Genomic DNA, 27,141 nt, shown 5'->3' with positions numbered 1-27,141 from the left:
ACTCACTGGGAAGGATGAGCAGAGAACGAGATGCAGTTGTGGCTGTGAACTGCAGACACGGCAATATGGTTGGCTTGTGCTATTGTAGTTTTTATGTATCTTTCCCTCCCACGCACAACTCTAAATCAAAATATTCACTGAAAACCGGTTAATTTGCCCTAGCTAGACAACTAAGTCCAGTGTTGATAATCAGCTACATGATCTATAGTCCAGGGTCAATTTCCCCTGTGGATCAGAGCACTCTGTGGCTTAAATGACAAGAATTTGCCACTGCAAGCCCTATAATAAACAGCTTTTCTGTGATAAAATATCTCATTTCCTTTGGAATCCCTACAGCCTAGAATTGTGTGTGCTGAACATCACAGGAACCAGCATGTTCTGATGTTATAATATTTATAGGGCAGACCCATCAAATACAGATAACCTGCTAAGTAATAGTACACCTCTACCCCATTATAACGCTACCCGATATAACACGAATTCGGCTATAACGCGGTAAAGCAGCGCTCCGGCTGGGTGGGGCTGCGCGCTCCGGTGGATCAAAGCAAGTTCAATATAAGGCGGTTTCACCTATAACGCCGTAAGATTTTTTTGCTTCCGAGGACAGCGTTGTATCGAGGTAGAGGTGTATTTCTGCTTAGGTTTCATATAGGAAATATATATATATATATAGGGTGAAAGATACAGTCAGTCTACAGAAGCACCTGCTACCATGACAGAATGAAGGCTACAGCCAAAGAACAGATCAATGCTCTCCGTTATCTCAGTAGTTGAAAATGGTCCCATTTGTGCCATTGTTGTAAAGGGCATGTCAAGGATTCATATTTTCATTTGAGTCACATTGGCCATGAAGACTTCGGTCCACCATGCAAGACCTTATCACAATAATAAGAAGCACCGTTCTTAGCATCCACTCCTGTAAGGATTAGAGTTAAAAACTGATGCCCACAATCAGATGGTTGATAAAATGTAATAGCCCTCCAATTACTCCAAACTTGCATATGGCTAACAGATCCTAAAACACCCCAAGAATTAGTCATCAGTGCTAAAGTACTTTCATATTAAAGTAAGCGGTTTAATACTGTAGATCGGAAAAAAGGGGCAAAGACAATGCTTCAACTCCCCTGTGGCCTTCCTTAACAATATAAATAAGATCTGGAGCTTTGATGCCAAATTGTTGGAGTGTTATTGGATTTTGTCAGATATTGTAAGTCAGACAGAGAAATCTCTCTGCAGAATCTGAATGGATGCAATAGAAAATGTTAGTTCTTTCTCTGAATAACATTATACTTTCTATCAAGGACAGAGAGGATGCAGAGGGGAGTTTAGCGAGCTAACTTCAACTCTGGTGATCATTCACTGAGGTCACTTTAACTACACCAAGGATGAAATTAGTCCATATTGTCCTACCTGATTGTGTGGGACTCATTTGTTTCTTCTTCATTTGTATTGTGGTGGCACTTTGAGGCCCCAACAGAGATCAGGTCTGGTTGTGCTAGGTACTGTACATACATATATTGAAGAAACAGTCCCTGCCATCAAGAGATTATAATCTACACGAACAAGATAGAGTAAAGGTGGGGGAAAGGAAGTACTATTATCCCCATTTTATACTGGGGATCTTAGGCACAGAGGTTACACAGGGAATGAGACCACATATTGAACACAAACCTCGTGAATTCCAGAGCCTGGCCTTATACTAATATTTTATAGTATGTTTCTTTTTTTTTAATCACCTAACACACATTCATAAGGCTGTGTTAATTTATTTAGAGAAAAGCTGAAGGCTGAGATGAAGTAGCGAGATATATACTGCAACTGTTGAATTACAAGTTCTATTCAGAGGGTTCAACCTTTGTGGGATATTCTTCCACTTTGACCCCTGCTGCCCAACCAGAAGAGCATCTATACATTCTCACTGTGGCATGGGTTGTAACATGTTGGGCCAAATTCTTCCCTGGTGTAACTCAACTAAAGTCAATGGCATTTAACCCTTTCATTTCTCTCTATAAAAACAAGTATAACAATGTCTCGATGCAGATTATATCCCTGCTCATTTTACATGTGCATCTTCCGTTGTCCAGAATGAAAACAAAAATATGTTTTTGAGACTGGCATGAGGCTGACCCTTAGCCGAGCTTTTCCTTTTTATCAGAGAAGAGCTAAGTGATCCATAAGTGAAACTGAAGCCAAGTGTTCTATTAAATACCTCAAGATAAAATCCTCTGATTATCTGCTGTACATGTGACATTACAGGATTTTTTCTTTCCACCGTTCAGGAACCAGAGTGGAATGAGAACACCGCCAGAGGTTATTTATCAAAGCAACCATCTCCAGTTTAAAAATAGTAAGCAGTGCTATCTCTGGAAGGTGTCACCCTTCTTACTTTCTGATAAGTAAAAGCTAGCTTTTAATTCAAGGTTGGTAGCTTAGAGTGTCTGCCCCACCTAATTTTCATTCCACAGAGACAAAATGTGAAGATCTCCACATGCTCAGCTAACTGTTGTAGGAATTACCACACTGACGGACTTTGGCAGTTTTTGAAATTAAACTTTTTTTTTAAACTTCCAATGCTGTTTTGTCTTCCGGGGCTAATTTTAAAGCAGGCTACCTCATCTGTAAACCTGTACTGTAAACAAGAGAGAAAGTCACCTTGGAGTCTGAAACTTCCAGCCTACCCGTGAGCATAAAGAAATGATGAATAAACATGTAGATTTGTACAGAACCAAACCAACATGCAGATGCCAAGAAGACAAGCAATCACACTTTCATCCATCCACGGTTCCAAACAACTGACCACACCATCCAGTATGCAACTCCAGGACACCAGAGCACTGTCAAGTAAATTGTTAAATATCTGCCCTCAAGCAACAGTTTAAGCGAGGCCTTTCATCTACTCCTTTCCCCTCTGTTTCTGTAGCTACAGTGCTGCAGGAATCCAAATGTTGAGCTCTCCTCTTTCTGCTTGATCTATATGCCAAGAGAGTTCTTATTTCCCCATCGGCAGTGACTCATCTCTGTACCAGTGGGGGAGTGTGTATGCATGGCGGGGGGAGAAAGGGGAGTTGCTGTAGGTTGTTCATCAATACTTTTATGTCCCTGGCTGCCATTTTCCCTCTTATTAAATCCCCTTCCTCTTTCACACACTGTATAATAATCAGGGCCACCTCACAGCATTCGAGATAGACACTGAATTCCTTTGAGACTATGCCACCACTCGCAGATAGTGGATGCAGGATTGTATATAAACTCTGCACTCTGCAGCCACTCTGCAATGCTCCCAGCCCAAGTTAGGCAGGAATAGGAGAGCCTGGAAATGATTCTCCTACGAGACAGCATATCTTCCACTGACTGCCTCATCTTCTCGTTCAGAAGTGATTCTATAGTAACGGTTCATTAGACAGCAATGCAAACCGATGAGTATTAGAGCTGGTGATGCAAGCTGGCAAACTTGCAGACCAGTCTTAGCAGTTCAAGATTCCTGTCATGCTCATTTCTTCCCTAAAAACTCTTAAACCCTATGCCACATTTTGCATGTTCTTCAGCCATCTCTTGTCCAGCAATAACTCACTCTAGTTTAACTACAGGTGTGTCTTTAAATAGATTTGGTTAAACCAGTGCAAAACCCTGTGTCCACACGGTTCACTTGGTTTAAACCTGGCTTTTATTGATTTAGCTTGAGTCAATTCCTTGACAAGTTAAGCTAGTGGTAAGCCAGCGGTAACTGGTGTCAAAAGTGTTAAAATGGTGTCACAGGAGTTAAAATCAGTTAAACTGGTGCAACTTATGCATGAAGATAAGACCTTAGCTAGTGAAAAAAATACACACACTGAGAGAAGTTTTGTAAATGGTGTGGATTAAAGAGTTAAAGGTGGAATGGTTGGGGTGTCTTTGGCTAGTTGTATGGTGAAGGCTATGGTTCTAGGATATGCAACACCAAGAATCAAAAGGCCAGGTTGTGGAAAAGGAGGATAGAATGAATAATACAATCATAGCTGCTGATTCAGCATGTGCTTAATTTTAAGCATGCAATTCCTCACTGGCTTCAATGAGACTTCTCACATACTTACAGTTAAGCACATGCTCAAGTACCTGGCAGAATTGGGGCCACAAAATCTAACCGATCATGGGATGAGTATTGAGCTGCCTTCACGGCAGTGAGAGGCACAAAGCAGTGGTGATAATCCAGCTGGTGAAAACAAGTGCCAGGTCTAGATGGGATATAGTCTCACATGCAGTAAGAGCACGAAAACAAACCAACTCAATATTATACAGGCATCTTATGTCTAGTACATGAGACTTAAAATGAAAGGAACTCAAAGCTAAACATGCCAGGCAACTATATTTATCCATGCTGATTACAGAGGGGTTTTAAAAATGATTTAACCAAGCAAAATGCTAGCTGTCAACACCTTTCATACTATCTACTTGAATATCCTTGACGAGGGTTTGCGCAGCTGCGGGTCCTCACACTGAATTAATTTTGTAAATTGTGGTGAGCTGATACAACTTTTCCAGCTGTGTAATCATTAATTAACTTGGCTGCATGTGAGTGACTCCAATCCGTGCTTATCTGCAAAATGCTCAACTTAGATAACACAGCACCTCTCCATACAGCTTGGTGTTTCTTAAAGAATGTAAACTAAACTGGAAAAAAAAAAAAAAAGGAAATGGATAATAGTATTGGATGATCCGGTAGATTAACTCCTCCACTTTTCTGATTTACTTCCCCTAAATATAATTCTCAGGCACTGGAAAAAGGCACTTTTAAAGAGTGGTGCCATGGTGCTACCAGAAGAGGTGTGCAAACAGAAGAGGGAGGTAGTGTGATCTGGTAGGGAAGGTGTTGGACTGGGAGTAAGGAGAACTGGGATTGGTTCCGGGCTCTGCTGGCATGAAGGGCAAGTCATTTCACTTTTCTGAGCTTCTATTTCCCCTCCTATCCTTTGTCTTGTCTATTCAGATTGCAAGCTTTTTGGAGCAGTGACTGTCTCTTCCTATTGTTTGTACAGTCCTGACCCTCTTTCCCCCAGTGCTACTGTAATATTAACAACAACAACAGAGTTTCAACATTTCTCTCAAAATATGACTGCAGTAGATATTGAGTATCTGAATGCAAGAGGTTTTAGACAGCAAACATCCCCAGCCTGATGTACTGAACAGAACCATCGGTAGCAAATTTTGCACGGGGCTATGAAACAATTCTTGTCCTGCCTCCAGCCCTAAGGGATTTAGGGGAGGGGTTAGTGTTACAGTCCAATGTTAACTGAATCCTTTTATAAAAGTGTGAACGAGGGATAGGGCAGGGGAGTCTTTAGGTCTCCCTCAGTCTCCAGTTGCATACGAAGCAGAGCTCAGATGCTCTTGCTAAGGACTGGGCATAGCTGGTGAAAGGGCTTGCAGGGACACTTCCCGAGCCTGCAGATTTGGGGGGCTGCCACGCTCCCGGCTGGTGAAGGGGGTTTGTGTGCATTCTGGCATATTGACACCTATTAACTAATCAATAAACAAAATACTCCTATGACACAGGTAAGTAAATATCATGATCCCCATTTTACACATCCAACACAGAGATGAAGTGGTTTGATTAAGTAAGAGTTGGTGTCAGAACTAAGATTAACATCATGTGCTTAGTCTATGAGATGACAATACTTCTCCCACTATGGAGCTGCTCCTCCTTGTGCTCGGGACCACAACAGCTGTTCAGCAGATAAGCCAGCCCAGCTGCAAGCAGCTATCTGGGAGGGCACCTTCAGCAGCATTCCAGGCAGTACCGTCCATCAACCAGCTATGTGGAAACCAAATATCAGTGCCATTTTGGTTCAAAAATATTCAGTTCCATGCATCTCCTTCTCCCCGATGCTAATAAATGCCTGGTCCCTGCTTCCTCAGAGCCCTTCCAAACAAACTTCTTGCTCACCTTCCCTTGCTATTGGGCTCCAGGGCTTTTCAGGACTCAACAGATCTTTGCCATGTTGGCTGTCTCTGCAAGATCAAGAATTCTGGGGCTCCCATTCTCACACTCGAGAGAAGCATAGTTTATTACCTTCTTTTGACACATCAGTTCTCGTGGGAAAGAACGAGTCTGGTCCATCATACACTGAGCACTATAGCTGCATGATGGAAGTGCTAATTCAGTGGGAAGAATTCCCAACCCTCAGAAGAGAATCCGTAGCATCTACTGGGCAGTGCCATGTGATCCTGAAAGGCAAGGGGGACTTGTTACGTCCCACATGAAATGAACTAAGAGCCTGCTGGAAAGGCCTGGGAGAACCTGGTCTCTGCTAGACATTAACTGAAGCTTAAGACCAGTAGACGTTGGGGAAATGACTACTCTGCTTTTCATGCTGTTGTTCAACCTTAGCAACTTTCTAAACCACAACTGATGCATCCCATCCCCGGTTCTTTCAAGAGTGAAGTGTATTGTATCAAATGAGAGAGTCAGGGTGACCCACTTCTAGGTTGAACCTGCAAAATAAATTACAGTCAGAACCATTTACCTCACTATCTCCAGCACTACTGGCACTAGGCAGCATATTAGAGATTGAAAAGAGACCTTCTACGAGGACTTTAAACTGGGACCTTCTGGGTAAAATAAAATTGTGCTAGAGATTGAACTCTTTGTATGAGCCTTGGCAGCCTCTCACTGAAACAGACTCTTCCTGGAAATCTCATTTGCATCTAATTAAGAAACTCTATTTTGTTATCTTCACCAAAGGCTACTCCATCTAAATTTACTCTGAAAGTGCCAATCAAGTGTCCTGTAATGAGACCACCAAGGGTGGATACTTTGGCAGTGTGAATTGAGCATCTATCCACTTTGCTGTAATAAGGAACGACCTGTCACTGGCTTGCAATTAACCACAATAGGCAATATTTATATTTTGAAAATCTTGCTATGCTTCCATGGTAATGCACAAGCTAAGATTCCAAGCCAATAATATGTACGGCTGAACTTCAGTTAATTGTTTAGTTGGTGATAAGGTCAGACTTTATTTATGCACGAATGACTGTTCATTAATGCAGGTCTGATTTAGATGGTGCTTCAACAGAAACTAAAATGACATCACAGAAAAAACCAAAGTCGTGGATTTAAATAATATCTATGTTCATTAAAAAAAGTAAAGTAACAGCAATACAAGTATGGGATGAAGAGATTTCATTTTAAAACCTCAAAACATTTGTAAGAAAAAATTATATACATTGGGCCTGATTCAGGAAATAAACCTTGATTAGAAAAGCACTGAAGCATACAAATTAAAAATAATTTTCATAATAATCTTAATTTAAAACATGTGCTTAAACACCACTTACATCAACTTTAAGCATGCGCTTCACTCCATCCCTATTCAGCAATGTACATAAGCATCTGCTTAAAGTTAAGCTCATGCTTAAGTGCTTTCCTGAATAGGGCCTTACTGGTCTACTCTAAAGCTCAATTAAGTCAATAGGACTATTCCTGTGAGCAAGTGATAACCAACATGTGTAAGGGTTGTACACTCTAACCTGAATTAGCTAAATTTAGTATTTTGCAATGGGTCTCTGAGTTATAAGAACAAATTAACAAGGTTCTACTATTTTCTTTAATTGACATCTTCAGAACATAGATTCACATAGTAAATTACGTAGTTCTTTGATTACTATAGTGAGAACAAAATGGCTGGATTTTGTTCAATTAAATTCTTATGGTGTAGCCAGACATTTTCATTTAGGATTTAGAGAAAATTTTGTGGTATAATTATTATAGGTCAATATATTTGTGAAAGTATCCCCTATAAATTGGAAAAGCATGTGCCTAATATCCCACTCTCTTTGTTTGGCTAATATTGTACTGGGATCAGTGCTGTTCAACATATTAATAAATAATCTGGAAAGAGAGGTAAACATTGAGGTGGCAATGTTTGCAGACAATACAAAATTACTCAAGATAGTTAAGTCCAAAACTGACTGCAAAGAGTTATAAAGGGATCTCACAAAACTGGGTGACTGGGTAACAAAATGGCAGATGAGATTTAATGTTGATAAAGTAATGCATGTTGGAAAACATAATCCCAACTACACATACAAAATGATGGGGTCTAAATTAGCTGTTATTACTCAAGAAAGAGATCTTGGAGTCACTGTGGATAGTTCTTCAAAGACATCTGTTCAATGTGCAGTGACAGTCAAAAAAGCTAACAATGTTAGGAACCATTAGGAAAGGGATAAGACAATAAGACAGAAAATATCACAATGCCACTATATAAATCCATACTACGCCCACACCTTGAATACCGCATGCAATGATGGTTGCCCCATCTCAAAAAAGATATATCAGAATTGGAAAAAGTAAAGAGAAGGGCAACAAAAATGATTAGAGGTATAGAACAGGTTCCATATGAGGACAGAGTACAAAGACTGGAACTGTTCAGCTTGTAAAAGAGATAACTAAAAGGAGATATGATAGAGGTCTACAAAATCATGAATGCTGTGGAGAAAGTGAATAGGGAAGTGTTATTTACCCCTTCACTTAACACAAGACCAGGGGTCACCCAATGAAATTAATAGGCAACAGTTTAAAACAACCTAAGGAAGTAATCCTACACCACAACGCACAGTCAACCTGTGGAATTTGTTGCCAGGGGATGCTGTGAAGGCCAAAAGTATATCTGGGTTCAAAAAAGAATTAGATAAATTCATGGAGGATCGGTTCATCAATGGCTATTAGCTAAGATGATCAGGATGCAACCCCATGCTCTGGGAGTCCCTAAGCCTTTAACTGCCAGAAGCTGGGACTGGGTAACAGGGGATGTATCACTCGATAATTGCCCTGTTCTGTTCATTCCCTCTGAAGTATCTGGCACCAATCACTGTCAGAAGACTGGATACTAGGCTAGATGGACCAATGGTCTGACCCAGTATGGCTGTTCTTATGTTCAAATGTTTATGTACTATTGTGAGATTGTATAGACCTTCTTTAGCAGGAACACACAATTAATACAATCTCTGGAAGGTATGAGGCAGTTCAAAGATCCTTCTGGAACAATGTGTGTGAAGTGGACTTCCTTATGAAATATCCTGAGGTGAGGGAAATGCAAATTCTCCCTCTCCAAACCAACTTTTGGAAGATATGCCTTGGGGAGATATGCATATACTAGTTCAAACTGGATTCTCCAAAGAGGAGTAAGACTTGGGGTACGTCTACACTTACCGGAGGGTCCGGCGGCAGGCAATCGATGTTCTGGGATCGATTTATCGCGTCTGGTTTAGACGCGATAAATCGATCCCGGATCGATCCCGGAAGTGCTCGCCGTCGACGCCGGTACTCCAGCTCGGCGAGAGGAGTACGCGGCATCGACGGGGGAGCCTGCCTGCCGCGTCTGGACCCGCGGTAAGTTCGGACTAAGGTACTTCGAATTCAGCTACGTTATTAACGTAGCTGAATTTGCGTACCTTAGTCCGAAGTGGGGGCTTAGTGGGGACCAGGCCAAAGAAAAGACTTTTGGATAAAAAGCCTGAGTTTAGGCTGACTTGGGGCTTTCTTTCTGACCCAGCAAATGGACATGTCCCCTGGTCCATGGAGGACCCCCATCCTTAGGAGAGGATTGGAAGGAGTTAGCTTACTGAGGCCTCATAAGATTATGTGCTTTTTCTGAGCTGAAGTGCTGATGAACTTGTGACCTCAAGGAAGGCCCTAGGGAAAGGTGTTGAAAGATTGCTGTTGCCAGCACCCACGAGAGAGTGGGGATGAACTCTGGTAAGCTTATTAGCATGCGTGTAGCTTCTTTCATTGTTTTTAATGTTTTTTCTGTGTTGTGCCTTTTCCTGTAGGAATAAAGTAGGCTTGCCTAGAAAACTCTATGTGGTAACTTATATCTGTAGCAATCACTCAGTTACTAGTCTCTAAGGAGAAAGGAAGCAGGTCTGTTTAGGCAGACTCTCTTTGCTGGGAAATATACAGTGAAGGCAAGGAACTGTGCAGCCTGGAAATACCCTGGTCAGAAGAGAGAGATGTGGGTCTCCATCCAAGAGAGGCAACAGCTGGGGAGCTGGAAGCCTGGGAGTAGGTGCCCTCACTGAACCACTGAGGGGAGCTAGAGGTGCAGTGGCCCTGACCTGTGATGTTACAGGTATAGTGTAAAGTACAACATAGTATAAAGTCTAGGCTAGCCTAAAAAAAAGAAAAAAACATTTTAAAGGACTCTCTGGGTCTCATCACTCCCTAGATAGTTATGCTATGGATCTTTGCAATTCCAACATGATCTGTTTTTGATGATACACCAAACACCCAATGACCATTGAGATTTATATCTATGGCACACACATACCACCAAACCCAGTTAGGGTTGCCACTAGATCTGGGAGAAGAATGGGGGAAAATGTTTTGAACATATTTTCGTCAAAGAAGGTCACGGCATTGCAAACATTTGTGAATTATTCACCCAGCTTCTAATGAAAAGACATTACCCAAAATTATTCCATTCAAAAATATGATCTAGTGGTGAAGTCACTTACCTGAGACTCAGGATAGCTGGGTTCAATTCCCAGCTCCGCCACAGACTCACTGTGCGACCTCTGAAAAGTCATTTAATCTCTCTGTGCCTCAGTTCCCCATGGGGATACTACTACTTCCTTTGTCTACCTTGGCTATTTGCATTGTAAACTATTCTAGGCCTGGATATAGCTCACTATACATTTTTACAGCTAGCACAATGAAGTTCTGACTGGGACCTCTAGGCATTATTGTAATGCAAATAATTAACAAACCACCACTGCCACAATTAATTGACTAAACTATTTAACTGGCTTGGACAGTTACCTGCATGATCCTTTTGAAGGACATATTCACACCAATGAGCGATACCAAGTTGGCACAGGCTGATATTGTACAGGTATGGAGGGAAAAAGCGCTGGGTTGCGATCCTGCTAGAATACTAGAGTACCATAGATGACCTGACAGGTGACAGGGGTAGCTGAATTATACCCACCCAAGGGGAAAGCTTTGGAACTCATCCTGCAATGTTAATGCAGGCAAAATTCCTAGGGCTGTATTGTTTAATCAGGCTCCGGCTTTCATAGCAGAAGGAATGACAATTCTGTAAAGTGAAAAATAGTTTTCAGCCGTGAAAAGAGCTTTCTGACTAAAGCTTGTTTCTTTGTGAAACTTGTTGGCATAGGAATAGCTGAAATGTTTTGACTGCTCATAAAAATGGCAAAACCATACATTCCATTAGCTTTACTTTATGTATGAAAGGTGTCACACAGTTTGATTGCCTTCTTCTCCAGGGGGAAAAAACCCATTTTAACAATCAACTGGGATTTTTGTGTGTAGGTGTGACATTTACAGGGGCTTATATCAGTTTCACAAAACATGTGATGTATGTGCAGACAAGGCCTCAAAACCCTGTGTGGACATTCTTAAACAAATTTAAAACTGGCTTACATCAGTTTAGCTTGTCTGAAGCAAGGATTTGCTCCAATTACTCTAAGGAATTGCTCCAAGTCAGTTTTTAAACCACTTTTAATTAACCCAATGCATGTTCTGTGTATAGACGTGGCTTTGCTCTTTCAGCTTTCATTTGATCAATGCTGCCCCAGAAAAAAGATCCTCAGTTATTCAAAGGATAAACTAGTAGGCACCAAAAGCCCAAATTTTGCCAAAATCCATCAAATCACTTTTTGTTTCCTTTGAAAGTTTCTTTGTTTAGGTCTAAGGCTTTCCACCACTTAATGGTAACAAGAATTTTAGTCAATTTACCTGGGAGGACATTCCATGGCATGGGTAGAGGATCGCTTTGTCATCATCTTCTGCTCCCTGGTCTAAACAGTAGCCACTAGCTTTGCTGTTACGTACCTACAATGAGAGCAGAAAAACCAATTGCTTTAGGCACCGCTATCCATAATACAAGCCCAGTTGATTGAAACTTTGTCGCTTTGCAATTATCAAAGCAAAGAGTATATGAAGACGTTCAACATTTCTTTGAGGAAGGAAAACACTCTCATTCACCAGCAGTGACACTCCATTAATCCTTTCCTAGGACACTCGTAGAGACTTTGACAGTGAATTTCCTATATGAATAAACACAGCTGCATTATCAAAATGTGCTACAATCTTGCCAAACTATCAACTTGGACCAGATCTGTATTTCAAGTAATTGCACAAAGATCATAAACCACTAAAATTCACTGTAAAAGCCACAGGCCAAATCTTGCTCCAAATTATGCTTGTGTAAATCTAGATTAATTATGTTGATTTCAGTAGATTTACACTGGAGTAAATAAGGGGAGAATTTAGTTCTCTATGCTGAAAACACGACTAACTACACCAGGGTGTTTCTGATAGTAGAGCACTTTATATGTTATTGCAGGGTGTATATAAAGCAAAAGTATATATAATGAACCTTAGTTGAAGTAGGAACATATATAGTATGGGAGTAATGTATTGTGTTTGGTGTATTGTCATGAGACAACACAATAATAATAAATAGTACTGGGAGATTTCTAAAGGTTCAAAGGTTAGGTGCAGGTCATCAACTAAACCAGAAGTTCAGATACTTTCCCAGACTATATGGGCTTTATCAGTTTGAAAAATCAGGATGAAAATATGGTGGGATTTCAGGTGTTTCTTCCTTCCTAGTCAGGCTAGAAATATCACACAAGCAGCTTCTCTTATATTTTGGAATTGCCTGGAACCAGGGCGTGCAGATGAACATGAATATGTGACAAACACCTATTCTGATTTTACAAAGGAATCACTTAACTGAACATCTTGAAACCATCAACAGGTCAGGTTTAGTTCAGAGGGTGAGCAAATTTTCAGGCATCCAGATGTTATACAAATGACTGTGTAATTACTGCACAGGTATAATAAAACATCACACATAAAATACCAGAAACTCAATAAATACTGATTACTACATATACTACATGAAACATAACAGGCAATTTGGTGAGGGAATTAAGATATACCAATGGTTAAGCTTCAGTAGGATTATTTTATGACTAAGGTACTACACGGGCTAAAGAAGATGGACAGCTTTATGACTGGGCCTTAAAGATTGTGAATTGTGTCAATAAGAAATATATTTTTACTGTTGTGTCCATCCTCTCAATATATTTATTTTCCCTAAACTCGCTAGAGTCCAGAGACTACAGTGACCTCTCTTTCTCCAAGAAAATAACCAGAAGGGAAGATTTTTAATAACAAGTCATCGTTAGTGTCACCTACAGTACATTGCAACACAGACACAAGACTCCAGAGGAACTATGCCAATTTACATCTGCTAAATATCTGGCTTTGACTCTTTATCTCGATACATTTTAATAACTAAGATAATAGGCATCACTTGATAGTGCCAATGCACTTCCCAGTTAACAACCTTCTTGGACCTGACGGTTACTAATAGCTTAGGTTGAATTTACTAAATGTCTTTTCTCATTTAGTGCCAGGGACTGTTATATTAAGATGCAAAGTGATATTACCCAATAAAACGTGCACTTTGCATCAATATCTAAAGTGAATGACCTATTTATATATGAGCTCAATCAAATGGCACAGGAAAGAAGAATGACCATATGAAAACTCATTGCCTTAGGATTTGAATTTACCTTCAGTAGGCAATTTCAGATTTTTTTTACAAATTGCATGACAATGAAGTTATTAGAACTTTGCATAATTTTAAGGCATATCAGTCATATCAGTCTTTTTTTAAATAGGAGATTATGCTATTATCTATTTATATATTTATTAAAACAAACAACAACAAAAGCTGTACAGGTGAGTGTGAGCCACAGATGCACATCCAAGCTTTCCTAATTATCAAGGAGTTTTGGATCTTGGTTTTTGGATTGGCCACTGTAAATCAAAGAAGTCAGCCACAAAGTATGCGCATGGATCAAAGCCTCTCTAAAATTCTGATGTGTCTGGAGCCAGGAGTTTTGTTTGGGCTGATCTTTAAATATATCTGTCTATAAAAATTAGGTTAGATTTTGCAAGATCTTATTCAGCACTAGTCTGTGGGTGAAAGTGGGAAGAGGAAGAAAAGCAGAAGCTAATTGCAAACCAACAGTGACGTTTTTATCTACTTTGAGTCTCATGTGTTGAGCATAAGACACACCCAACTGTAGCCTCCACTCATGCTCTCACAAGGGTCTCAGTTTTCCTCCAGCCAGCAGGATTTTCAAAACTCAATGGGCAAAGTCAATGTATTCCATTGCAAGATGTTAGTGTGGTCCAAAGAGAGACCCCTTTCTTAGAGGATCCAGTGCCCATGCCACCCCCACTTGCTCCAATTAACTTAGATTAACTGGCTCAGGTGCCTTGATTGCAGACTTTTTGTTTTTGTTGTTTATGATGGGCCCATTTGGGACAAATTGCCTTGGATTTACATTATCGAGGTATACCAAAAGAAAAACCAGGAAGGTGCGTCTCATTGTTCATGACAGTGATTTAATCTGATGCACTCCAATGGGAAGGGTAACATTGCTTATAGCCTACACTTTATAGATTGGATTAAAGAGGTATGGGAAAGTTTGTGTTCCTGCTGTCAAGGCGATTTTAAATTGTACTGTGTCATCTGATGCCCACAAACTAAGATGAAAGGAAAGCTCTAATGCAGTTATGATGTATTTGCAAAGTCATACAGCACCTCTCCATAAGTGATTGTATTGTTGTAAACCCTCATTTCAGGATAGACGTTCTCCAGGTACCACTTAAAACTCCGGCACTGCAGTCGCTGTCGTAGAGCTATTCTTTCTGAAACATCTCCGAAGTCAACTCCTGGGTTCTGCAAAGCAGGAATATAGCAGAGAAATCCCATCATATCGACTTGACAGTTGTTTTCTTTACTTGAAACCAACCTGGAGTTTAGTTTGTTTGCAAGCTACATTTCCCCCTTTCCTTTGTAAGTAGCTACTTATTGGACAGCTGGCCAGGACAACAGACAATAAATAGTAATGGAAAAAGAAGAAAAACGAACAAAGAAACAAACAAAAAACAAAGTAAAAACAACATTTAAAAAACTGAGATTATTGGCACATAGAGCTGTGCTAAATGTTTGCAATGAAACTTTAATGTAATTGCCCTGGTTACAGATTTTGTTACAAACTCAGGGCCTAATTCTGATTTAAGGGTACGTCTACATTGCAGCTGGGAGTGTGAAACGCAGCTTGTGTAGACGTACCCATGCTAACTCGCTGAAAATAGCAATGAGGGTGTGGCAGTCCATGCCACCGCATCCTCACTGCTATATTAAAGCTAACCTGGGTACATCTACATGAGCTGCAAATCACACCCCTGGCTGCCGTGCAGACACACCCTATGGGTACGTCTTCACTGCAATGTAAGCCCAGTGTTAGTAGAACTCGAGTTAGCAGACCCTGGGTTTGTTAAGCTAGGGCTTAAGCATCTACACTCATTTGTAACCACAGGTTAGGAATTGCAGAACCCTGGGTCCCAACCTGTGGCTCCAGAATCTACATTGCATTATGCAGGCCTGAGTCCAACCACCATCCCAAAATGTGTCCGCTCTAGCCCATTGTTCGTGTTGCAGTGTGGGAAAACTTGACTGTCTGCCCAAGCTGACTGTCCAGAGGACAAAGGAAGTCAGCTCGTGGAATTGTGGAATACTTCGTGGTGGACTCCCAGAGCATGAGTCCAGTGGGGCTGCAGCCACACTGTAAAGCAACAGGGCTTGAAACCCGGGTCCCAGTTTGACTCAGGCTCGGACCCTCCACCCCCCTGGGGTTCTGGGACCCTGGTTCCAAGCCCTAGGTTAGTGCAATTTGTGTATAGAAGGAAGGAGTGTTAGGCTTGAGCTTGAGTTCAAATCCTGGGCTTACATTGCAATGTAGACATACCCTAAATCAGTGGTTCTCAACCTGCGGCCCGCAGGCTGCTTGCGGCCCAATCAGCACAGAGCTGCGGCCCATGTGACAGCCTCAGGGTCATACAGGTAGTATTGGATGCGGCCCACAATGGTAAATAGGTTGAGAACCACTGCCCTAAATTATACCAGTTTTACACTGGTATAAATCCAGTAACTGATTTCTACAGAGTTAAATCAGTGGGATGGGATTAGGATTAAGCCCCCCCAAAACTCAGATCAGGCCTGGTAAAAGGTTCATTACATTTCACTAAACTTTTGAGTAGGCCTTTCTCCAGTTTCATATGAATCAGAGTTGATTTGTGGAGTTTAGACGTAACACGTGATGAAACCCAGCACCTGTGATAGAACTTTGCTTTGAGATTTTGCATACCTTTGAACACAACATTTAAAAAAAATATTCAGGTTGAAGCATCAACTCATGTGATCCAAAAACAGAGCCAGATCTTCAGTTAGTGTAAATCAGCATAGCTCCATTGACAGCAAGCAGGTCTTCAACAGAGCTACACTGACTTACACCATCCAAGGATCTGTCCCAATGTTTAGATGAACCCCAGTGAACTGAAGCCGAGGAGTTTTGCACTGCTCTAATTGTATGCACCCAGGGCCGGCTCTAGGTTTTTTGCTGCCCCAAGCAAAAAAATTTTTGGCTGCCCCCCATCCCAGCCCTGGGTTCCTCGCCGCACCCCCCTGCTGCCCCAGCCCTGGGCTCTCCCCACCCACCCACACCCCCTGCCGCCCCAGCTCTGGGCTCCCTCATTCCCCCCCACACACACCTCCTGCCGCCCCAGCCCTGGGCTCTCTCCCCCCCTCCCCCATCTGCACCCTCCTTCCGCCGCAGCCCTGGGTCACTGGTAACTCACTCCCACGGCAGGTCATTCAGCAGGAATTTTAGATGTGCACAGAACACAGACAGGATTGGTTCCCATATGGTTACAGAACTGCAGTAAAGTGGAACAATTTTCAGCTTGTGTGATTGGAGGATATCTGGATGCATATTATAAGACTGTCCTACATAAATGAGGAAAAGTTGAGGTGCCTTTATTATTCTTTTCTTCCACTTTCTTTCTATGGGGAATTTGCCAATGCAATATCACTGTCTTCCTTTTAAACAAACAAACAAAAAGGCAATGGCTGTTGAAAATAGCAATTCCAGTCCTAATAACCACTGGGAAGCATTTCTTGCTCAATTTTCTACAGCAAGTTACAGTGGATCAGTATATTTGATTTGGGAGAAATGAAGTAACAGCTGCCCAAACTGAGCTTGAGCACTCCTGAATTTTGAGGTGTTCAAATCTGGAAGACAGGTGCTGGGGGGGGGGAGTGGGGGAAAGGGAGCTGTGGCTCTGCGGGGGAGCACGGCAGCGTGTATGCAGCAGCGTGTCTGGCGCTGCGCAGAGCCAGACATGCCGGTCTGAGTGGCACGATAAGGGGGCTGGGGCGGAGGTTCCGGGGGGCAGTCAGGGGCTGGGAGAAGGGGGGGTTAGATGGGTTGGGGTTTCTGTGGGGGGCAGTCGGAGGGGGTGGATGGTGGCAGGGTAAGGCTACCCTCTCTCCCTGTGGAGTGTCCTATTTTTGAATGTTAAAATATGGTATCCCTACCCTTCACAGTGCAGCTCTCCATTCATAGCAGGCTGCAGCATGAGGTCTCAGCTACCTCCCTCCCTCCCCCTCTTTCCTGTTGGTAGTGGCCAAGGGAATGCTGGGAAATGTAGTTCTTTCCCTGCTCCAGGGCTGGCTCTATAGGCAGGGAGCTAACCAAGGAACTACAGCTCCCAGGGCCCCCTGTTGGTTCTCAGCTCCCACGCTGGATCCCTGCCGCCCCTGCAAATGGGCTGCCCCAAGCACGTGCTTGCTTTGCTGGTGTCTAGAGCCGCCCCTGTATGCACCTTATATATTTCCTTCAGAAAGATCCCTATGTGCTTTACAGACAATATTGAATACTGGGTTACAATTCAGCAGCATATCTTAGCTTGAGCTTTATTAGTATCCCCACTAGATAGTTTTCTGGAGAGAATACAACTTTAGTAATGAACAGTCTTTTCTATTTGTCTCATAAAGAGTTTGCTGGGTGTACTGCTGCTTGCTGATGCAAAGTTCTGTACATGGCATCCATTCAAAGGAATGTGAAGACGAATCGTGTATTATTTCTGGCTACACTGAAGGAGAGTATCTTTCATATGTAGTTGATATTGCACATCATTCAGAGTGAAGAAGGTTAATTGCTAGACATAGGATTTCTGGATCACTAAAGTTGGTAGGGAAAGGATTACAAGAAAGGGTATAACCAAATCTTTGGTGCATTGACGCACTGTTTTCTTGACTTGTTAAAGAAGTTTGCCGGTTCATAGGAGCATTGTTTTGCTTTTGTGTATCAATCAACCATCCTCTAGCCAGAATGCAAGCCATTCATAGACTCTCAGTGGCTTGAAACAGCAATCAAGTACAGAAAGGATGGTGTGAATTACAATGGGATGCTGTAGGCTGATAGTAGCATTGCTAACGCCTACCCTAATGCCATAATTTCACTGGCAAAGAGCACTCACTATTCTACAATTAGGTGACCCATCATCTCATTCACTATGTCATTTCAATTGAAAGCGAAGCTTAGTATGACAAGCAGACATGCTTTGCAGCTCCCTGTACCGTTGTGTCTGTTCTATGTAAGCTGTGGTCATATAGTGTATAGATTATTGGCTGGTGGTGTTGGTACAACACACACAATGCTTAATATGGAGATGAGTAGGGTAGATGGTTCTTGTTGATTGAGCGGGGAGGTTCTTACTCCTCTAACACCCAGATGATCTAGTCCTATAGCTAATGAGAGCACAGTATGTTTTATTTCTCAGTTTAATGCCCCAGTGCAATAGAGCTGTGAAACAGCAGCATCCTAACTTTTTTCAAGAACTAATGGGGTTATTTTTACGATCTATATTTTATCAATCATTTTCTTTTATGGAAAGTAAGTTTTAATGTACCATGCTTCTTGCTGGTTTTATGTCTTCCAATATAGATGTGTCTGTTTTTTTCAAAGCACTGCTTTATGTTTTCAGTGCAGAAAACAGCATCAGAAGGTAATCCCTGAGAAATCCCTCAGCAGCGAACCAGCTGAGCGGCGAACAGCAGAGGCTAACAGAGGGAGTTTGCCTGGGAGCTGTCCGAGAGGAGGTACGCTAAGTGCTGCATTAGGGGGGCTGTGTTGGTGAGTATCTGAGTGTCTGTTGCTGGGACAGTTTGTCAGTTTGACCCTGTGCTTGATTGCTTGCTTGTTTGTTTGAAAAGTGTGAATTCGGAGTGCTTTGTTCCAGGTGGGCCTTGAGTGGGCCTGACTGGTATATAAGGGCAGTCAGCAGCGAACCAGCTGAGCAGCGAACAGCAGAGGCTAACAGAGGGAGTTTGCCTGGGAGCTGTCCGAGAGGAGCTCACTGAGGCTTTCATCTGCAGGTTTCTCTGAGTAGTTCTTGCAACAGCTGAGGAAGCTCTTAAGAGGAAGGTGATATGGAAGGTGAGCGATCAGCTGTTGTAACCTGCACAGGTTGTGCCATGTTTGTCTTTCTTCCACAGGACAGAAGCGACTTTGTCTGTACAAAGTGCAAGCTGGTCTCCATATTGGAAGAGAAGGTTCGAGGTCTGGAGAAACTAGTATCGACTCTGCGTTGCATAAGGGAAAATGAAGATTTCCTGGACAGACATCAGGAGATGCTTCTATGGCCACAATGTTCTGAAGATTCAGAGCAGGCGCAGCAGGGACAGACGGATGATGAAGAAGTTTGGCAGCATGTGACCTCCAGAAGGAGAAAGAGGAGCGTCCATGTACCAGCAATGGAGATACAGGTGAGCAATCGTTTCCATGTTCTCTCTACAGGTACTAATGCGGAGAGTGGAGTAGATGACCCATCTGAGGGAAGGGAGCAGAAGGAGACTCCACCGATTGGAAGGCAAAAGATGCACTGTCCTAGGGATGGGGGTTCCACGACCACCACTCCCAAGAGGAGGAGGAGGGTGGTGGTGGTCGGGGACTCCCTCCTCAGGGGGACTGAGTCATCTATCTGCCACCCCGACCGGGAAAACCGAGAGGTCTGCTGCTTGCCAGGAGCTAGGATACACGATGTGACGGAGAGACTGCCGAGACTCATCAAGCCCTCGGATCGCTACCCCTTCCTGCTTCTCCACGTGGGCACCAATGATACTGCCAAGAATGACCTTGAGCGGATCACTGCAGACTACGTGGCTCTGGGAAGAAGGATAAAGGAGTTTGAGGCGCAAGTGGTGTTCTCGTCCATCCTCCCTGTGCAAGGAAAAGGCCTGGGTAGAGACCGTCGAATCGTGGAAGTCAACGAATGGCTACGCAGGTGGTGTCGGAGAGAAGGCTTTGGATTCTTCGACCATGGGATGGTGTTCCAAGAAGGAGGAGTGCTGGGCAGGGACGGGCTCCACCTAACGAAGAGAGGGAAGAGCATCTTCGCCAGCAGGCTGGCTAACCTAGTGAGGAGGGCTTTAAACTAGGTTCACCGGGGGAAGGAGACCAAAGCCCTGAGGTAAGTGGGGAAATGGGATCCTGGGAGGAAGCACAAGCAGGAGAGCGCAAGAGGGGAGGACTCCTGTCTCATACTGAGAAAGAGGGACGATCAGTGAGTTATCTTAAGTGCCTATACACAAATGCAAGAAGCCTGGGAAACAAGCAGGGAGAACTGGAAGTCCTGGCACAGTCAGGGAACTATGATGTGATTGGAATAACAGAGACTTGGTGGGATAACTCACATGACTGGAGTACTATCATGGATGGATATAAACTGTTCAGGAAGGACAGGCAGGGCAGAAAAGGTGGGGGAGTTGCGTTGTATGTAAGAGAGGAGTATGACTGCTCAGAGCTCCGGTATGAAACTGCAGAAAAACCTGAGTGTCTCTGGATAAAGTTGAGAAGTGTGAGCAACAAGGGTGATGTCGTGGTCGGAGTCTGCTATAGACCACCAGACCAGGGGGATGAGGTGGACGAGGCTTTCTTCTGGCAACTAGCAGAAGTTGCTAGATCGCAGGCCCTGGTTCTCATGGGAGACTTTAATCACCCTGATATCTGCTGGGAGAGCAATACAGCGGTGCACAGACAATCCAGGAAGTTTTTGGAAAGTGTAGGGGACAATTTCCTGGTGCAAGTGCTGGAGGAACCAACTAGGGGCAGAGCTTTTCTTGACCTGCTGTTCATAAACAGGGAAGAATTAGTAGGGGAAGCAAAAGTGGATGGGAACCTGGGAGGCAGTGACCATGAGATGGTCGAGTTCAGGATCCTGACACAAGGAAGAAAGGAGAGCAGCAGAATACGGACCCTGGACTTCAGAAAAGCAGACTTTGACTCCCTCAGGGAACAGATGGGCAGGATCCCCTGGGAGAATAACATGAAGGGCAAAGGGGTCCAGGAGAGCTGGCTGTATTTTAAAGAATCCTTATTGCGGTTGCAGGAACAAACCATCCCGATGTGTAGAAAGAATAGTAAATATGGCAGGCGACCAGCTTGGCTAAACAGTGAAATCCTTGCTGATCTTAAACGCAAAAAAGAAGCTTACAAGAAGTGGAAGATTGGACAAATGACCAGGGAGGAGTATAAAAATATTGCTCAGGCATGCAGGAGTGAAATCAGGAAGGCCAAATCACACTTGGAGTTGCAGCTAGCAAGAGATGTTAAGAGTAACAAGAAGGGTTTCTTCAGGTATGTTAGCAACAAGAAGAAAGTCAAGGAAAGTGTGGGCCCCTTACTGAATGAGGGAGGCAACCTAGTGACCGAGGATGTGGAAAAAGCTAATGTACTCAATGATTTTTTTGCCTCTGTCTTCACAAACAAGGTCAGCTCCCAGACTGCTGCACTGGGCAGCACAATATGGGGAGAAGGTGACCAGCCCTCTGTGGAGAAAGAAGTGGTTCGGGACTATTTAGAAAAACTGGACGTGCACAAGTCCATGGGGCCGGATGCGCTGCATCCGAGGGTGCTAAAGGAGTTGGCGGATGAGATTGCAGAGCCATTAGCCATTATTTTTGAAAACTCATGGCGATCGGGGGAGGTCCCGAATGACTGGAAAAAGGCTAATGTAGTGCCCATCTTTAAAAAAGGGAAGAAGGAGGATCCGGGGAACTACAGGCCAGTCAGCCTCACCTCAGTCCCTGGAAAAATCATGGAGCAGGTCCTCAAGGAATCAATTATGAAACACTTAGAGGAGAGGAAAGTGATCAGGAACAGTCAGCATGGATTCACCAAGGGGAAGTCGTGCCTGACTAACCTAATTGCCTTCTATGATGAGATAACTGGCTCTGTGGATGAGGGGAAAGCAGTGGATGTGTTATTCCTTGACTTTAGCAAAGCTTTTGATACGGTCTCCCACAGTATTCTTGCTGCCAAGTTAAAGAAGTATGGGCTGGATGAATGGACTGTAAGGTGGATAGAAAGCTGGCTAGATCGTCGGGCTCAACGGGTAGTGATCAATGGCTCCATGTGTAGTTGGCAGCCAGTTTCAAGCGGAGTGCCCCAAGGGTCGGTCCTGGGGCCGGTTTTGTTTAATATCTTTATTAATGATCTGGAGGATGGTGTGGACTGCACTCTCAGCAAGTTTGCCGATGACACTAAACTAGGAGGCGTGGTAGATACACTAGAGGGTAGGGATCGGATACAAAGGGACCTAGACAAATTAGAGGATTGGGCCAAAAGAAACCTGATGAGGTTCAACAAGGACAAGTGCAGAGTCCTGCACTTAGGATGGAAGAATCCCATGCACTGCTACAGACTAGGGACCGAATGGCTAGGTAGCAGTTCTGCAGAAAAGGACCTAGGGGTCACAGTGGACGAGAAGCTGGATATGAGTCAACAGTGTGCTCTTGTTGCCAAGAAGGCTAACGGCATTTTGGGCTGTATAAGTAGGGGCATTGCCAGCAGATCGAGGGACGTGATCGTTCCCCTTTATTCGACATTGGTGAGGCCTCATCTGGAGTACTGTGTCCAGTTTTGGGCCCCACACTACAAGAAGGATGTGGAAAAATTGGAAAGAGTCCAGCGGAGGGCAACAAAAATGATTAGGGGTCTGGAGCGCATGACTTATGAGGAGAGGCTGAGGGAACTGGGATTGTTTAGTCTCCAGAAGAGAAGAATGAGGGGGGATTTGATAGCAGCCTTCAACTACCTGAAGGGGGGTTCCAAAGAGGATGGAACTCGGCTGTTCTCAATGGTGGCAGATGACAGAACAAGGAGCAAAAGTCTCAAGTTGCAGTGGGGGAGGTCTAGGTTGGATATTAGGAAACACTATTTCACTAGGAGGGTGGTGAAGCACTGGAATGCGTTACCTAGGGAGGTGGTGGAGTCTCCTTCCTTGGAGGTTTTTAAGGCCCGGCTTGACAAAGCCCTGGCTGGAATGATTTAGTTGGGAATTGGTCCTGCTTTGAGCAGGGGGTTGGACTGGATGACCTCCTGAGGTCCCATCCAACCCTGATATTGTATGATTCTATGATTCTATGAAATTTAAGAAAATCATATTTTGGCATAAATGTTTATTTAAATGTCTTTTTTATTTTTTACTCTCAGCATTCATTTGTGGAAACCATCAAGCAAACAAATTTAGCAGTTTCTTTTTTCTCTTCCCATCAGAAATCTAAGAGCCCTTTCAAAGGGATGCAAACCTGGCCACAGTGGGTTTAAAGGAAAATGTTTATTGATGCACATTTTTACGTCATTCCCACACCAAGATCAGGACCCTGTTGTGCTAGGTGTAGGGTGACCAGATGTCCCGATTTTGGGGGATTTTTCTTATATAGGCACCTAATACCCTCCACCCTCTTCCCAATTTTTTATACTTGCTATCTGGTCTCCCTAGCTAGGTGCTACATATACACATAGCAAGAGATAGAATGTGCCTACACTATCGTGACCAAACACCAAACTACAAAGCTAGACCGTTTGGGCCTGATTCTCCCATCCATTACACCCGTTTTATACTGGTGAGCTCCACTGAATCACCCCAGCATAAACTGGTGTAAACGGAGTGGGGAATCAGGCTCAGCGTGTTTATTTGTATCACGCACCATGACATTTATTTGTAGACATTTCAGGGTGCTTATCTGTGTAATATTTGAGTATCTCAAAGATGAATGACCTCATAAATGAATGACTTCCTCCCAGGAATCAAATAAGCCCAGTTCATTGTGTTAGGATTAGGTCATAAAGGTGGATCACTGCTCATCAGTGTGCAACTGAACTTATTCTGGGGAAACAAATTAAGATGGCCGAGTTCTTTGTTTTGAATATTTGCTGCTATGAAAGTGCTCTTCCTCCCACCCTCGGTTAGTAGTATCACCCAGCACAGACAGAGGTAATTCAGATCAGATATCCATAGTTCTCTGCCTCCATTTACTCAGGTTATAGCGTGTTCTCCACTTACTGTCATTGGGATGTTCCATGCCATGTAAACATGTGACTTGAAGTCATCCATCCAGACCTCAGCAGCCCGCAGGGCATTGCGCTTTGCATAGTAATCGATGTCATTGTTGTAAGGTTTCTTTGTGCGTTCAATGTGGGCAACTCTCGAGCAAGGTAACACTTCCATGCTTCCCCCGCACTGCCAGACCTGTGAGAGAGTTGGAGGATAAAACAAACCATGAAACAAGAACATTTCCCTGGAAAACAGGTTGCTATGCCTATCTATGGTAAGATATTGTACAGCGGGTGATACGTCAGCCTCTGATGACTTGAGATAGAGTCACTGCTCTTTGAGCCCTTAGGCAAAGGAGCAGTTGCATGAGAAACCCTAACACCTGGATGTTAGGGACTGGATTTAGGTGGTGTAAACTGACACAGGTCCACTGAAGGTAGCTGAGGCTCTAACTGCGGCTGTCATATTCCATTTCATGGGCTGTGTGCTTGTGTACGCTGGGGCTTATTTCCTGCACCAATTTCCATATAAACTAATTAACTGCTAATAGCTCAGGTATGCCCATGTCTGAAAGAAGCCATGTGATGCCTGTGCAGTGGGCATGGAACGTATCAGATGGGGCATTCAGCACTGGAGATTGCCCCTCAGTTAGGAAAGGAATTATGTGCATGAGAAATGTAAACAGAAAACAAGGGGCACACCACATTTAACGTCCCACTGTACGGAACACATGCTTGGATTTTGAAAGTCAGGATAGTCTTCCTTTTTAAAATGTGCCCGAGAACAATCCTGCCCAACCCCCTGGGTACGTAAGGCTACCATGGCCACATGGTCCCTTTTAGGTTCTGGCTTGAGTAGAGCTAGCCCGTGTATGTCTGCCTGTGCCGGGAATTACATCACCCAGCTGCTGTATAGACATACCTTGGACTACAAGCCTGCACAAGGGAGCGAGAGTGAGGCTGCTCCTACACCACTTTTTGGACTGCATAGACTTTAGGTTTCATTGTGTAAGTGAGCAGGTGCTCTAGGAGCACGTGGGCAAGAGAACTGGGGAATGGACAGAGCATTGACTCAGCTCCCTGGACAGTGCAATACACATAGTGTCATAATCTGCTGCTAGTATAAGCCAGCGGTAAATTCCCTCTGTCCCTTGACCAAGCCAGGGGGGAGCAGAGAGGGAGCTGTGTCAGAGGTGTCTCTCTAGTCACAATGCCTCCTAGCATTACCCCAGCGCTGCTGCAGCTTATGCAGCTCAACCTGCACCTGAAGTCTCAGTCCAGCCCTAAGGAAACAAAAGAGATCTTAAAATATAAGCAAGAGTCCATAGCTTTCATATTGCTGAGAATAACAGCTCATTTTCCACGCAAGTTGGACTCCATGAAAAGACAAGGGATTTGTACCCTACACATATTCAGAAAGACAACAAATTACTTGGAGAATGGCAGATAAAATCCTGTTCCTTGACGCTGCTTTTTTTTTTTAAATACGTTGTTAGTTAATATTTATTTATTTATTTATTGCCCTCCTGTTTGTTGACCAGTAAATCACTGGCCACAGACATTTGCATTTGATAAATGAAACACACTGAAACACACTGCTTATAAATTTGGACTGATATACACCTAGAACTTCCACTGTGAAAGGAAAGTGCACCCCCCTCCCCCCAAAAAAGGGAAATGCGCAATACTCTTCAGTGTACTGTTATTTGTCCTACCCGGCTTGGGATTCAGCCATGTAATATATTGTACATTTTTCTTTCTCTTGCTGTGGTTAATGACCTTGTAATTTTTATTTATATATTTTGATACCAAGGGTAAATACATTATCTGAGTGGCAGATTTATTTCCCTCTAACAGTGATGCTTAGGCAAAATGAGAAACTAAAAGGTGCTAAAGCACAGCATTAAGAGAAATCGTTTAGCTCATCTATAAATTCAACACAAGGAGTTATTTCCTGGTGATGAATTCTCCCCAGATGAAATCCACAGGGGACCTGGACACCTCGCTTTGAAGAAAACAGCACCAGAAAAATATTGCCTCAGGGTACAGAATGCTTGCCCTGTCAAACATGCTGTGTGTTGCTTACAAGACAGTGCAAATTTGCACGATTAACCCATCTGCAAGCACTCAGATTGCTTTACATCTCATTCCTGTCTCCCCTCTTCTGCCATCCTCTAAACAGGAACGAGATATCTGTGGAAGATGAGGCACAAGAATCCTTTGTGAGCTGTGATCAACGATGCCAGGAAGTGGAACATTTCAGGTATGAAACAGACAAGATAGTTCTGAGATACTGCCACTCAGACTCTCTGGTCAATTCTCTATGGAGGGATACACCCCTTAAAATGTCCTAGAGTACGAGGAATATCCCATATTCATTCCCACATCTTATAAGACTTAGCCCTTACACAGCAGTTCTCACACAGAGCTCTCAAAGTGCCTTATTCAGGTGAGTAAGCATCAATATCCTCATTTCACAGATGGGGAACCAGAGATGCAGAGAGTTTAAGGTCCACACTTTCCAGACTGGTCACTAATTCTGGATACTTCCATTTTTGGGTGCCCATTTTAAACACACGTAGGACCTGGTTTTCATAGGTGATGAGAACCCACAATACCAAGTGATGTTTCTAGCACCAGGAGCCTACGTATGCTCTTTGCTCGTTTAATGGGAAATGCCAAAGGGAGTATCTTCTTCCAGACTACTGAACACAAGATCCAACCTGGCTCTTTTTTCCCCTAATGTGATTTAACATGGCCCAGATGTGGCACAATGCTCTTTGCTGTTAAAAAAAAAAAAAAAAAGACAGACAAAAACAACAGGAAAGTATTCTGAAATGAGCCACCCTGGTTCACACATTGAGAGCTGCCCAG

General features: G+C 43.4%; 1 protein-coding gene across 1 annotated transcript in view; it reads right to left on the bottom strand.

Annotated features, from left to right (window-relative positions):
- Positions 1 to 27,141, bottom strand: part of GALNT9 (polypeptide N-acetylgalactosaminyltransferase 9) — a 219,979-nt gene that overhangs the window by 4,320 nt on the left and 188,518 nt on the right. The window contains exons 7-9 of the mRNA XM_065417861.1: positions 24,278 to 24,463; positions 14,628 to 14,765; positions 11,738 to 11,833 (exon numbers count right to left, since the gene is read on the bottom strand). Of these exons, the coding sequence (XP_065273933.1) occupies positions 11,738 to 11,833; positions 14,628 to 14,765; positions 24,278 to 24,463 (420 nt within the window). The remainder of the gene's footprint in view (positions 1 to 11,737; positions 11,834 to 14,627; positions 14,766 to 24,277; positions 24,464 to 27,141) is intronic.

Source organism: Emys orbicularis, chromosome 16, assembly GCF_028017835.1.
Source record: "Emys orbicularis isolate rEmyOrb1 chromosome 16, rEmyOrb1.hap1, whole genome shotgun sequence".
Lineage (NCBI taxonomy): Eukaryota > Metazoa > Chordata > Testudines > Emydidae > Emys > Emys orbicularis.
The sequence above is the reverse complement of the archived record's forward strand: the minus strand, read 5'-3'. Positions and strand labels throughout refer to the sequence as shown.